We start from the raw sequence: 14,035 nt of genomic DNA, 5'->3' as shown, positions 1-14,035 counted from the left end.
GCCTCTCCTTTTCATAAAGTTTAGTTAGCTTTGAAGTATAAACAAACCCTTGATTTTCAATACTTAGTCAGCTGACAGCTCCAGGAAGACCCCCTCTTTGCTCCTCAGTGATTATAAGCATCAACCCAACTCCTTTCAACTTAGGAATCTTTTGCCCAACGTGGACTCAAACCCACAATCCTGAGATTAAGAGTCTCATGATCTACCCACTGAGCAACTCTCACTCCCAAGCAGGTAGCTTAAGTCTCATAGAAGGCACAGATCTCTGATCCCAGACTTTGTGTTCCTTTACACTTCAAGGACAGTATAACCCCCCTTCTCTTATTTATTTTTAGTGCACATTGTCTGTAGCACATTGCTGCGCTCCCTCTCCAGACTTTGGATTTAGTTTAAGGACTCTTCTTTACCCTTTAGAATCAAGCTGTGTACGCACTGTATGGTTATTTTCTGCCTGCATAATTGTAAGCTTCCTGTTTGAAGCAGCACCCACATACTCTGCTAATATTTCTGTGTAATAAACCAACATTTTTCTACTTCCTCGTGTGATAAATTCTTTATTGGGCATGAGAGTTAAAGGTATACACACATTTTTGAATGAACGCACATACTGATCCCCTGCAAAAGGTTCAAACCCTTTCAGAGCTGAATGTTAAATACACACGAGTGCAGGACATGCTGTGTAACAGTGCTTCTAAAAGTCTGTGCAGTGTACATTTCTTCCACAAGTAACCCAGCCACAGAAAGCTATGCTTCTGAAATTTGGGAGTAGGGCTTCTAGATTAGACAGCCTAACTTCCAGGTAGACTTGATCTCCAAAGTAATTCGTCATGTTCTTGGAAAAAAATATGGAGTGTGATCTGAAGCATGCTTGTTCAGAACTGTGTTCCATTGAACTCACTGCCTGAACTTACTTTTGTGTTTATGGTTTTCGTCTTAAGGACACCCCTGGCATGCAGTCTCACTAGCAAGTGGTCTAGCAAGTGGTCTCTCAAACCACTTAAGAACAAACCTTTTTTTACTCAGTGGGGTCTCAGTAAAAGTCACCTATAACAGAATCAGTGGCTTTGGCAAACCTGTAGAACAAGAAGTACAGAAAAGCCTGAATCTGCCCAGTGAGGGTGCACAAGACTTGTAATATTTGTAGAGCTAAGAAAAAGGGTGCACTGGATTCTAAAGGAGAAGGAGCTCTGTTTTATATGCAAAAAATCAATAAATAATGCTGTGAGGGCAGGGCAGAACTAATTTATTTTTTGGCAGACACACCCGCTGGCCCCCTGCCCCCTATCTTCCCTATGGCTCTAAGAATCATGCTGTTCAATCTCACTCAGAAACTTCTACCTGAGTTCAGCTGAGTTTATAAGAAGTGCAAAACCTGTAAAAACTGAGTCACTTCCCATTTTTGCAAAGTAAACCTAAGCCATTATCTTCCGCTTGCATCAATGCTGCATTTGTCCCCTCTACACATCTCACGGCAACCTGGTCAAGTTTATCAGCAAATACATTAAAAAATCCAGTTTTCATGGTTGCGAATTGTGGGTTCCCCACCACAAAAGAAGCTTTCTTTCTGTCCAGCTCAGCAACCCTGATCCAAAACATAAGTGAGGCTTGTTTTTATGTTGTGTGTACTATTAAGATGCAAGAATCCATGTAGCAATTACTATATATGCATAGTGGGTGGAAGGAGTCAATAGGTCACTTTGCCCCATGATGAGCACGTTTAATCACTTCCCATATCAATCCTCTATAAATTCATAATCTCAGCTATTTTTCTCAACAGTTTGATTTCCAAAGCAAGACACCTGGGACGTTATGGGTTGTATTTGATGCAGCCCTATGCACTTTGCCTGGGCGGAACAAGTTCCTCTTGTGCAATGGGACTTTTCTGTGCTTTCCTTTCCCTGTGTGCCTCCTAAATCTGCTCTGGGGATTTCTCCAATTCTACAGAGCAAGGATCACAGGGGTGGGAGTGCCACATGGTTGAAGACCATCCTGTGTTCACAGCAACAGTTACTTCAGTTTAACTTGTACAATTTAAATCAAGCTCCTTTACTATTCATGCTGTGCTTTACATGGTTGCTTAATACTTGATGGAAGAGCCGTCTCCTCAAACACACGGCAGGGAGTTTGCTCATTGTGCACAAACATTTGTCATTCTTTGAACACAATCTCACAGGTACACATATAGATGCTATTCCAGCCTTTCAATGAGTGTGTGAACCTGTAATGCACACATTTTTTTAAAAAGTCTGTTAAGTACTCTAGGTAAAGGTAAAGGGGCCCCTGACCATTAGGTCCAGTTGTGACCGACTCTGGGGTTGTGGCGCTCATCTCGCTTTATTGGCCGAGGGAGCCGGCGTTTGTCCGAAGACAGCTTCCAGGTCATGTGAACCAAAGCAGCGCACGGAAATGCCGTTTACCATCCCGCCGGAGCGGTACCTATTTATCTACTTGCACTTTGATGTGCTTTCGAACTGCTAGGTTGGCAGGAGCAGGGGCCGAGCAACGGGAGCTCACCCCGTCGCGGGGATTCGAACCGCCGACCTTCTGATCGGCAAGTCCTAGGCTCTGTGGTTTAACCCACAGCGCCACCCGTGTCCCGTTAAGTGCTCTAATTCTATGCAATTTTCATCAGGGCTTTCTCCCAAGAAAACTTCTTATTTCTGAGTATTTATATGAAGGAAGACTGGGCTTGATGACATGAAACATGTACCTCATTTCCACGCAAAGACTTCCAGAGGAAACATCTTGCAATAAAACAACAGGCACTCCCCCCAAACTTCCTGCTGTCCATTTCTGAAGACACAAAGCTCTACGAGCTTTAGGTCTCAGATAATTGCTTTTAAAATAACTGCTGCAGGGATTTCAAACTCTTGCTGTGCAATCCTATATGTATCTGTATCAGAAGGAAGTCCAGTTAAGTTCTGTGGGGCTCAGTCTCAGAGTTGCAGCCTCAGTACACACTGCCACAAACTAGAACACAGCAGGGATAGCAGCATAGCTTCCTTAGAGTAAGGGTAGCAATTGCGGCACAACTCAAATTAGAAAGTGCTTTAGTATATCAAGACTTGCATCTACAAGCTCTTGGTGGGGAGTTTTGACAAGATGTGAGAGAGGTTGCGACTGGGGTGGCCCAGGACCAGGAAGGCTCTTGTTGCTGAAACTAAGCCTGCATTTGTGACCCTCCTCAGAGCCCCTCTTAAAAGCGACCTGGACTTCCTAAGCGAAGACTGGTGTATAAATTAAACCAGGCTTCCTCTGAGCTCAGCTGTCTGTTCCCAGGAGATGAGAGTGCCCCTGAGCACGTGAAGAGTGCATTTCCTTTACACTCTGGGGAACAACCCCCTGCCAAACAACAACTTACTACTATTGAGTATCTGACCAGAATGGGAGTGGAAAAAGGAATAGGGCTTGTCTCTCAGACGTTTCCAGACAGTCTCTGCCCCTCTGTCTGGAAACGAGCTAACGGCAATCGCTGGCCAGTCATAACATTTTTCCGTCGCCGGAGAACGGATCTTGCCCGGAGGAAATGCAGAGCAGAAGCGGACTCGGTGCATCAATTGTAGCTGGGAGAGAGACCCATCTCGGTGTGTTTTGTATGCATGCACCGGTCCAATTCTGTTCTGAGCTGTGCGGGGTCCCTATCCTACAAAGGTGCGGGTGGCTTAAGGCACAAAAGGCGAGGATGGAAGGGACCCCCACACACATAAAAACGCCTCCCCCACGTCCCCCATTCGTCGCAACAAACCCTTTCGCTTTCTCCATTGCCTTCCAAAGGCGCGCGCTCTCTGTCTGTCTGTCTCTCCCCCCCCCTCCCGCCCGCAGTTCCCGAAACAAAAGGCTCTCTGTCGAGATCTCGCTTACATGGGGACCGAGGGGGATCTGCTGCTCCCGGCGAAGGCGCACGTTGCTCCCCATCCTGTAGAGGATCTCAGCTTCTGGGCGTCCTCCTGCTGCTCTAGCGGGCGAAGCAACTCTTGGCTTTCCCCGGGAGATGCTCTGATGGGCACCTGAATTCCATTCTCCACTTGAAGCCCTGCCCCCTTCGAAAGTCATTCAGAGAGAGAGAGAGAGAGAGAGAGAGAGATCTGACTCATTCATATGCTTGCTCCTTCCTTCGTAGCAACCAGGATGTCAGCTGAGCCTCTTTTCCAGATGAAAACATAAAGAGTTTTCCTATTCCCCTAAAAGCAGCCAATGGAATTGTTTCTGAGTCTTCCTATTACCTTTGCCAGTCTCCATCTTGAAGCAGAGAGGGCCCCTTTTAAGCGCAAAGGCGCTTTACATGACAAGACCTTTACAACAACCCTGTAGTGAAGGTTGCCGTTAGCTATAGCCCCATATCGGAGAGGGGAGATGCTGCTGTCACATACAGTGGTACCTCGGGTTAAGTACTTAATTCCTTCCGGAGGTCCGTACTTAACCTGAAACTGTTCTTAACCTGAAGCACGACTTTAGCTAATGGGGCCTCCTGCTGCCACTGTGCGGCCGGAGCACGATTTCTGTTCTCATCCTGAAGCAAAGTTCTTAACCTGAAGCACTATTTCTGGGTTAGCAGAGTCTGTAACCTGAAGCGTATGTAACCCGAGGTACCACTGTATAGCCCATGGCAGAAACTAGAATCGAACTCAGAACTTCCTGGGAGAGTTCAGTCACTTAGGAAGGTCACTATAGCCGTAATAATGGGGTGTCACCATGCATGAAGGGGTGAGTTAGGAAACTCTCCCTGTTAAAATCTCACCCATTTTCAAAATCCGTTAGCTGGCCTTAGGCAAATGTCTCCTGGCCTCCCATCGGCAATGGCAGAATAATCTGGCCTACCATTCAAGATTCATCAACATCAATGATTTATTTGTATGCTGCCTTTCCATAGTTAAAATCATGTTCGAGGCGGCTTACAACATAAGTATATTTTCATAATTGCAAAAGAAGTAATAAACAATAAATAAAACACACCAAAATGTACACGACCAAACTGAACAATTTCCACACAAATCATAATAAGATCTAAAACTAAAGGTACAAATAATAATAATAATATCAACACACACAAACACACCTTTTCCAAGGGGCATAGGTACAAGTCAGATCTAGCAGAATTAAGACAGATCCTCTTAAATTGCCACGATTTGATGGAGCGTTCATCCCAGCAAAACGTCAGCAAAGTAAAGCCTACACTGATGTACTGCACAAAAAAGCATATGTTTTGACCTATGATTTGATGGTAGTTTGTATTTTAAAAGAGAGGATTAATAAAGACCAGTGCTTGGGATCAATGTCTTTGTACCATAGCAGAGTTGGAAAGCACTAAGATGTGTGGTTTTTACTGTTTGGTTAATATAGTACAGACAGATAGATGTAATCTGTGATTTGATGGTGGTCAGACAAGGAGAGAGAAACTCATGAAAAAATACTTAGTTCCAAGAGGGTCTGTTTTATTGGCTCCAACTTGTATCTTTGTGTGCATTGTCTCTCTTTTGTGATCCCAGTTTCTCTCTCTTTTACACACACACACACACACACACACACACACACACACACGAGTGACATTTTTCCCCACAGACACCACATTGGTGACCCTTGCTCTAGAGTTTATCTCTAGATAAAGGTTTCACTCTAGGTCAACGTTTCCCAATTTGATGCTCCTCAGCTGTTTTGGACTTCAACTTAGCCCCAGCCAGCACAGATTGGGGAAGAATGCTGCATATGTGCTCTTCATGTGCAAATGCAGCCATGTGCAAGCTGCCTTTTTGCAAGGTAAACTGCGGCTAACACAATCCTCCTGTGTTGGATTCGGCCACAGTGGAAGATGCAGCGAAATACTGGTAGGAGAGGCAGTGAGAGCGGTGTGTGGGTACCATTGCCCACCTGTGCTAGGTAAGAGCCATAGAGAAAGGGATGATGAAGTCCCCATTTCTAACACTCTGCTCTCTCCAGGATAAGGACCCCGCCTCACAGGACTGGTTTCCTAGTTAGGGACCTATCTCCCATCCTTTCCCTTGGGGCTTAAGGACTGAAATTTCCCTGTCATTTCATCTCATCCTGTTTTCACTGTCACTGTGATATGCTACAGAGAGTCACTGAGACAAAGAATGACCCAGGGGAAAGACAATCACTCCTGAAAGTGTGTCACTTAGACATACACACACCCTCTGACCTGGGACAAGGTAGCCCTGATCTGTCAGGGTTTCTCATGAAGGTGTGTGCACAGTTGCCCAAGAGGCCCTGCTTGCCAGTTCTTGGCGGTGGAATCCTGCAGGAACCTGGAAAGTGATGGATCCTAGAAGAAACTAGCTCCTGGATAAAATAGCTCCCCACCACCCTACCTTGCCATGCTTGCTTGTGATTATGTTCCCCACTTGGACAAAGCATCAGAGCTTGCATGGAGTCATGCCAGCTCAGTGCTACAAGATCAGATCACTGATTTACAAGGCTTCTCTCCTATACATCCAGTCACGCTGTTAATATGTCATTATTATTTAGTTGCTCTACGCAGATTCAGGCTTATCACCAAAGATGTATTAGCGCATTGGTTCAAACTGCCTCTAGATCTTCCTCCAGGCTGCAATAATTGCGATGATGAAGGGTTTCTGAAGTTGTATGTTTCCGGCGCAATGTAGCAAGGGTGGGGTGGGGGACTAATATTTTCCCAAACTGTCTTGCAGTCATTTATTATTTGGAGGTCATAGGGAGTTCACCAGAGAGCTGCTCTTCCACTGCTATAATGAGTTGCCTCCCCTAGTAGCTCCGGGCAATAATTCCAGAATGACCTAGATGAAAATTCATTCATCTGCCATTATTGCTTACTTTCCACTCCTTCATCTAGACATGTTCTGGATGCCATCAGCTCTGGTTGGTGCCTCCTTCTTTTGAGAACATACAAAGAGCTGTTGACTTTGGTGAACTGAGACCTTGCTCACATTTCTATGAACCTCTGTGTGCTTGGTAGTACAAAGGCAGTTCTAGCGCAACCTAGTTATTACCTTGGTTACTCATTAGGCTGGGAAGGGGGTGGCATAAAACTGCTATGAGCTACCCTCCGAAAACAATGATTCTGTGCTATGATCAGAGCTGTAGTTTCGTGACAAGGCAGAAAAGCTGCAGAATTTACCGGCCACAGAATCCGGCTCCCCAAGAATATTTCATTTAAAGAACAAGCAAATTCAAGTTCCTAGTCGTTATGGCTGTGAAGACAATGCTTATGTGTGTGGGGCAAAGCCTCCTGGAATTTCAGAAGCCAGATGAGTTGGTGAGTGAGAGGGCAGGCTGTCCAAGCCAGCTCTTTACTCCACCCCATTATTAGTAAAAGCACAATACATCATGCTCAAAACTTTTTAAAAATTGCAGGTTATGAAAAATGAGTGACATTATGCAAATTTCACTTGTAATTATGACTGTCTCTTAGTAGCAGATCCCCACTTATCTTGGTACCTTTGCATACAGAGTATTCACGGCAATGGTGGTGCCCATACAAGAGAAGCATGCTAGGAAATATACTAGTCTTGTAGTATTCATTCATGCAGAAATATGCATTCACAAGTACATGCCCTCCTGATAGGTTTTAAACAACCTGAACAAATTTTGTACAGTATGTGTTCCTGGCGGCAAAGATACTTGTTTAGTTCATTCTAGCCAATGAACCTTTCTAAATTTGCATTTATTGGTTCATTCCTAGAGAGTCTACAGGCCTGATGCAGTGGAAAAATATATGTCATTCCTATATGTCTTGATACACTGGTTATTGCTCAGTCCAAACTGGCTTCAGGCTGTCATTTGAGCTGGTGTGTTATCCCTTACACACATCAGTCTTTATTTTGTGTTTTGTTGATATGTTCTGCTTAGCAACAATCCCAATGAATTGGTATCAACTTTCCTCTTCTTTGGGAAAATCACTTCTTTGGGGAGATATTTTGTCAAATGGAAATGAACTTACATGATTACCTTCTACTTCTCGCAATGGCTCATCCATTCCATTGAAGTGTTAAATCAGCTCCTTCTGAGAGTCTTCCATCTTGTACAGAAAATTCATTGGGAGGAAATCCTTTGATCATACAACCAACACATTAAGGGAAATTACTGCAGCTCATCCAGCTGACTGTGGGGATCTTGCTAACTTTGGCTGATCATAAATTGGCACAGAATACTCAGGCACAGTATTCCTTACAGTTGATTTTGCCAGAGTCCTAGAAGCCAATTTTTATCCCTTCTCACTGCATTTTGGGGGCAGTGCAAAACAAGTCTTTGCTCTCTTCTATGTGACAGCCCTGCCATCTGCCCCCCACCTGCTGAACTCCTGTCATTAACATATGCTGCTCTTTTTCTTTATCACCCACCTGGAAATATACTTTGCCCCTTCTGTACCCCCCCCAGAAATTGTTTTATGGTGCTGTCACTGAGTCACAGTAATGCTACAACACTTGTGAAGAAAATAGAAGGGTAAGTATATTCTCTCTCTCTCTCTCCCCCCCCCTCTCTCACACACACACACACAGTCTTTCAGCATGAGTTAAGGCCTTTAGTTCATATGTGAAGGTGGATCAGACCCACACAAGAGACGTCAAAGAAAACGGCTCTGCTTCAAAAAAGTTGAACTTTTAAATTTGCACGTATCCTGGCCTGTTCATAGTAGTAACACTCTGCTCTAACGTGACACTCCTGTGACTAGAAAAGGAAGATGTTTGCACAAGGCTATTGAGACTCTGGGTAAGGCAGAAAATGGAATGTGAACTTCCTGTGATATAGATCTATTTGCTCTGGGGCAAGATGGACAAAGCAAGTATTTTTACAACAGGGTCAGAAAGCATGTCATATGGGAGCACTTCCTTGAATGGAACTTGGACCACTCGTTTTTCTTGTTTGCGGTTCTACTTGCATTCCTTCCTCCTTGTTTAGCCTGCATTGCCAGCTGCCAGTCCTCTCCCCTTGACTGTGTCCACCCATTTTAACTCCTCAAAGCCTGAAATCTGCTGAGGGGAGAATACAGGACTCGGTGGAAGGGAGTGTCACTGCAGGTCACTCATCCAGCTCGCTTGGCTCTCTGTTGCTTGCAGAGATGCTCGACACATCAGGCAATGTGAGATGGTAGAATTTTGAGATGTACCACTTTGACTTATGCACGTCTCCTCTGTCTTTATGGAATAAGGAGCCCTGTCCACAAACTGAACCAGACCACTTGATCTTTGTGTTTTCGACCTTCCTTGGGGTGTATGGGGTGTTAGATGAGTGGTAGTACCTCTGGTGGGGGACATGCTGTGCTCCTTCTGGGGTAGTATGTCCACTTTAAGTCCCCACCCTGCACTCAGCTCTTACCTGTGGCTCATAGAAGCTGTCAGCATCCGACAGCAACCACACTCCCAGGAAACGGCTTCGACTGGCCGGCTAAACCAGGTGAGGATAGCCAATGGGTCTCAAACCCTCAGTGAGTTAGGGACTTCCCCTGCATGCAAGACAGGCTCTGGAGGGCTGAGTGGATGAGATCGAAAGTGGATCCAACAGTCAAGAAGGTGGTTCCTGCATGTGCTGTAGAGGGAAGTGAGGAGCAGATGGGGGCTCATCAACCTGGGAAGGTAGCCCACTTAGGAGAAGGAAAACTGATCCAAACCTCTACTGCCTTGCAGGATATCTTCAGGAGAAGAAAAAGCTAAGACGAAGAAGAAGAGGAGGAGAGTTTGGATTTGATATCCCGCTTTAACACTACCCAAAGGAGTCTCAAAGCGGCTAACATTCTCCTTTCCGTTCTTCCCCCACAACAAACACTCTGTGAGGTGAGTGGGGCTGAGAGACTTCAAAGAAGTGTGACTTGTTATGTACTGAAGTTCTCACCCTGGGCCAGCAGGGGGATACCGTAGATAGTTTTCACTCAGGTCCACGTCAGTTATTTTAGGCGGGAAACCCTGGGTTGTTGTTGCTACAATGTTGACAGCCGGCTGCCTATAAAAGCAGGCCGGCTGAGCTGTTTGCTGTTCAGTTCTGTCCAGCTTACAAATAAAGAGCTGCTCTGGAGAAATCGCTGTGTCGTCTGCTATGTTCGCCCACAACTTAACATGACTGGCCCAAGGTCACTCAGCAGCTGCATGTGGGGGAGCGGAGACGCGAACCCGGTTCACCAGATTATGAGTCTACCGCTCTTAACCACTACACCACACTGGCTCTCTCTAAGGAGTAAAGCAGGGGTCAGCAACCTTTTTCAGCCGTGGGCCGGTCCACCGTCCCTCAGACCATGTGGTGGGCCGGACTATATTTTGAAAAAACATATGAACGAATTCCTATGCCCCATAAATAATTCAGAGATGCATTTTAAATAAAAGCACACATTCTACTCAGGTAAAAACACCAGGCAGGCCCCACAAATAACCCGGAGATGCATTTAAAATAAAAGAACACATTCTACTCATGTAAAAACACGCTGATTCCTGGACCATCCGCGAGCCGGATTTAGAAGGCAATTGGGCCGCACCTGGCCCACGGGCCTTAGGTTGCCTAACCCTGGAGTAAAGCCTACACAAATCCGGAGTGGAGTCCCTAAGACTGTTGGATGGTGCCTTGTACTTCCAAGGTACGACTGTATCCTAAAGGCACCACGGTCTCCAACGTGCCTCACCGCTACAGTTGCTTCTTTTATTGGAAGATCAAAGAGGTTGTAGTCAGGACTGGGAAAACAGCCTTAACCTTTTGCCACCCTGCCTTTGCCCACTGAAAAGCACCCTCCCCAGACTGCTTTTCACCTTTGTGGGGAAAAGAAACACACAGGAGAAAGCTGCTTAAGGGAATGGCTTTGAGTGGATGAGCCACAGGAGAGGATGGGGTTAAACACTTTCTCCCAACTTTCAAGGCTGTGTCTCTTTTAAAAAGAAAGAAAAGCAGGAAAATGAAACAGAGGATTCTGTCATGCCCAGTTTGGCCGTGATGGAAAGACCTTGTGATTCTTTTTTGCAAGCTGGTCACATGCTGCTTGGCCACAGGAGTTGCTTTCTACTTTGGTCTCAGCTGCTAAGGACTCAGTCGAAACCTCCCTGACTCCTACATCTTCTTATCAGAGCTTCACCTGTTTTCCCCAGAGAGGCTTGCCGGCTCAAAGACATCCTTTTGAAAACACTTTTACAGAAACAAAATGAAGTATGATTCTCCATCAGCATAATCAAGAGCCTTTGGAGTGATTGATTAATTAATGCATTACATTTAAATTAATGTGCATATCGTGCAGGAGTCGCATGATCGTATTGCAGGCTTTTGCTCACAGATCTGACTATCCTGCATGGCTTGGTCACTTTGGGGCTAGATATATTGTCATATGCTCAATGCAGGACTGTCCCCGATGGCAGCTTTGAAAGTTTTGTCTGGTGCAGAACACTGGAATCCAGCTTCCACCATGGGAAATAATAGTGCCTTATCTTACAGGGCTGTTGTGACAATTGTAAGGATAATGTACGGTATATGAAGCATCTTAAACCCCTCCCTAACATACAGATAAATTATTATTATTCATTTATCGTATCTCCAAAATCTTAAGATAGGTACTTTTTGGGAGTTACTAAAGTGTGAAATTACCACTAACCAAAAATACACGCATGCAAACTACTGCTCATGATAAATAGGAAAAATTGCAGTCAACATTTTCTTTTTCAATTCCTACTGCATTGACACACCAGAACCAAAATAGGCTTCACAATAAAGTGTGCCTGTTGTTCTCAGTCTCACTGATCTAAAATTACCCTCGCTGATTAATTGACTGACACCCCATCCATCAAAGAGGGTCTATGCGCCAAAGCAAGCTTCCTCACTTATAGCCTATGATGAGTACTGGAGTGACACTTTAAACATTGGATGGTTGATCTACCAACTGAAGCTGAAGTCAGAAGCCACAAGGTGACACAGAACTTCTTTTTGCTCCCAGCCACTCCACAAGGCTCTTGCCTTTATCGTGACATCTGGGCAAACCCGCATTTACTTTCTCCATTACTGCGTGCCAGGAATTCCAACCAAAGGTAACGATAAAGGTAAAGGTAAAGGTACCCCTGCCCGTACGGGCCAGTCTTGACAGACTCTGGGGTTGTGCGCCCATCTCACTCAAGAGGCCGGGGGCCAGTGCTGTCCGGAGACACTTCTGGGTCACGTGGCCAGCGTGACAAAGCTGCATCTGGTGAGCCAGCGCAGCACACGGAAACGTCGTTTACCTTCCCGCCAGTAAGCGGTCCCTATTTATCTACTTGCACCTGGGGGTGCTTTCGAACTGCTAGGTTGGCAGGCGCTGGGACCGAGCAATGGGAGCGCACCCCGCCGCGGGGATTCGAACCGCCAACCTTTCGATCGGCAAGCCCTAGGCGCTGAGGCTTTTACCCCCAGCGCCACCCGCGTCCCCTCAAGGTAACGCTAGTCATCATAAAAATCATTAGGGTTGTGAACCTTTCCCGAACTCCATTGTGTTAGGCAATTCCAAGCATACAACACGTTAAGATGTTGCCAAAACGAGTTTCAAATTAGGCAAGCAGATTTTATCAGCCTTCTCCTTGGCTCTGGGTGGTTTGTGTGCAGGATTAGTGCCTCTTGCTTAAATAAATGACTGCACAATGGGGAATACATGTATGCACGAATCGCCTGCTACAAAGAAGCCTTATGCAAAGTTCCCCTGAGATGAAAGAACATTTCTGTATGAATGAATTTGGAGTTTCGCTTGTCGCAAATGACTGCAGGTTATAATAATAATGTAAGCTTTTCCTCAGCCCACATAAGGAAACATACAGGGATTTTCAGACTTGGTCACACTGAGAGAGAGAAGTGGAGCTGGCGGGGTGGAAAACTACAGCCTTTTCAGCCCACGTGAATGGAAGCTAAATGCCAGTCAATCTTAAAGAAAGTTGTTGGCTAGAAGGAGGCACCAGTGAATCAGTAAATCATATAGGGGCGTAGAGGGCAGCCTCCACTATCTGTGGATGCTTGGGATGCACAGAAGCCTTTCATTTTTTAATTTATTTCCCATAGTACACCAGCTGTTGTTTTTCAAAGCATACAAATTAGGAGTTATCACCTGACAGGGCCGGCCCTAGGATGAGGCAAAATGAAGCAGCTGCCTCAGATGGCAGGTGCTGAGGTGCAGGGAGGAGACAGAGCTGTAAGTGCCACATGGCCTGTTCTGTACCCTACTGCCCTCAATTGCAATAAGATTCAACTACCAGTTAAATTAGCGACGCGGGTGGCGCTGTGGGTTAAACCACAGAGCCTAGGGCTTGCCGATCAGAAGGTTGGCGGTTCAAATCCCCACGACGGGGTGAGCTCCCGTTGCTCGGTCCCTGCTCCTGCCAACCTAGCAGTTCGAAAGCACGTCAAAGTGCAAGTAGATAAATAGGTACCACTCTGGCGGGAAGGTAAACGGCGTTTCTGTGCGCTGCTCTGGTTCGCCAGAAGCGGCTTAGTCATGCTGGCCACATGACCCAGAAGCTGTACGCCGGCTCCCTCGGCCAATAAAGCGAGATGAGCGGCGCAACCCCAGAGTCGGTCACGACTGGACCTAATGGTCAGGGGTCCCTTTACCTTTACCTTTACAACCTGAGCCTATGACGGAGGAGTTCACAGTATTAACACCCTCAAAAGGTTTTGCTTCTCCCATACCTGCAGCCCTGGATTCAAACAGACATCAAACCACAGGTTCCCCAATGTTTTGTTCAAGTTGATGCCAATCCCTCAAACATTGCCCTGTCTTTCTGTCTTCCCCCAGTTTGCTGCTTTACATCTATTTATTTATGGAATTTATATACCGCCCTATACCCTATATTCAGGGGTCCCAGAATAAAATCAAGATTTACAACCACAAAATACCTAATAAAAATAAAAACAACAACCCAATACCCCCGCCACACAAACACAAAAAACACATTTTAAAAGGGCATAGGATGTAAATCAGATCAACCAAAGGCCTGGTTTAAAAAGCAACATTTTTGCCTAGCGCCTGGCAGGGGGCCACTGCAGAGAAGGCCCATTCTCGTGTTACCACCCTCCGAAGCTCTCTAGGAGGCGGCACATGAAGAAGGGCTTCAGAAGATGA

At 45.8% G+C, this 14,035-nt stretch overlaps 1 protein-coding gene across 1 annotated transcript in view; it reads right to left on the bottom strand.

Annotated features, from left to right (window-relative positions):
* Positions 1-4,027, bottom strand: part of GNE (glucosamine (UDP-N-acetyl)-2-epimerase/N-acetylmannosamine kinase) — a 39,224-nt gene extending 35,197 nt beyond the window's left edge. Inside the window, exon 1 of the mRNA XM_053371274.1 lies at positions 3,862-4,027. Within this exon, the coding sequence (XP_053227249.1) occupies positions 3,862-3,915 (54 nt within the window). The 5' untranslated portion in view covers positions 3,916-4,027. The remainder of the gene's footprint in view (positions 1-3,861) is intronic.
* Between the last annotated feature and the right edge of the window lie 10,008 nt (positions 4,028-14,035).

This window comes from Podarcis raffonei, chromosome 17 (genome assembly GCF_027172205.1).
Source record: "Podarcis raffonei isolate rPodRaf1 chromosome 17, rPodRaf1.pri, whole genome shotgun sequence".
Taxonomy (NCBI): Eukaryota; Metazoa; Chordata; class Lepidosauria; order Squamata; family Lacertidae; genus Podarcis; species Podarcis raffonei.
Note: the sequence above shows the minus strand (reverse complement) of the source record. Positions and strands in the feature narration are given on the sequence as shown.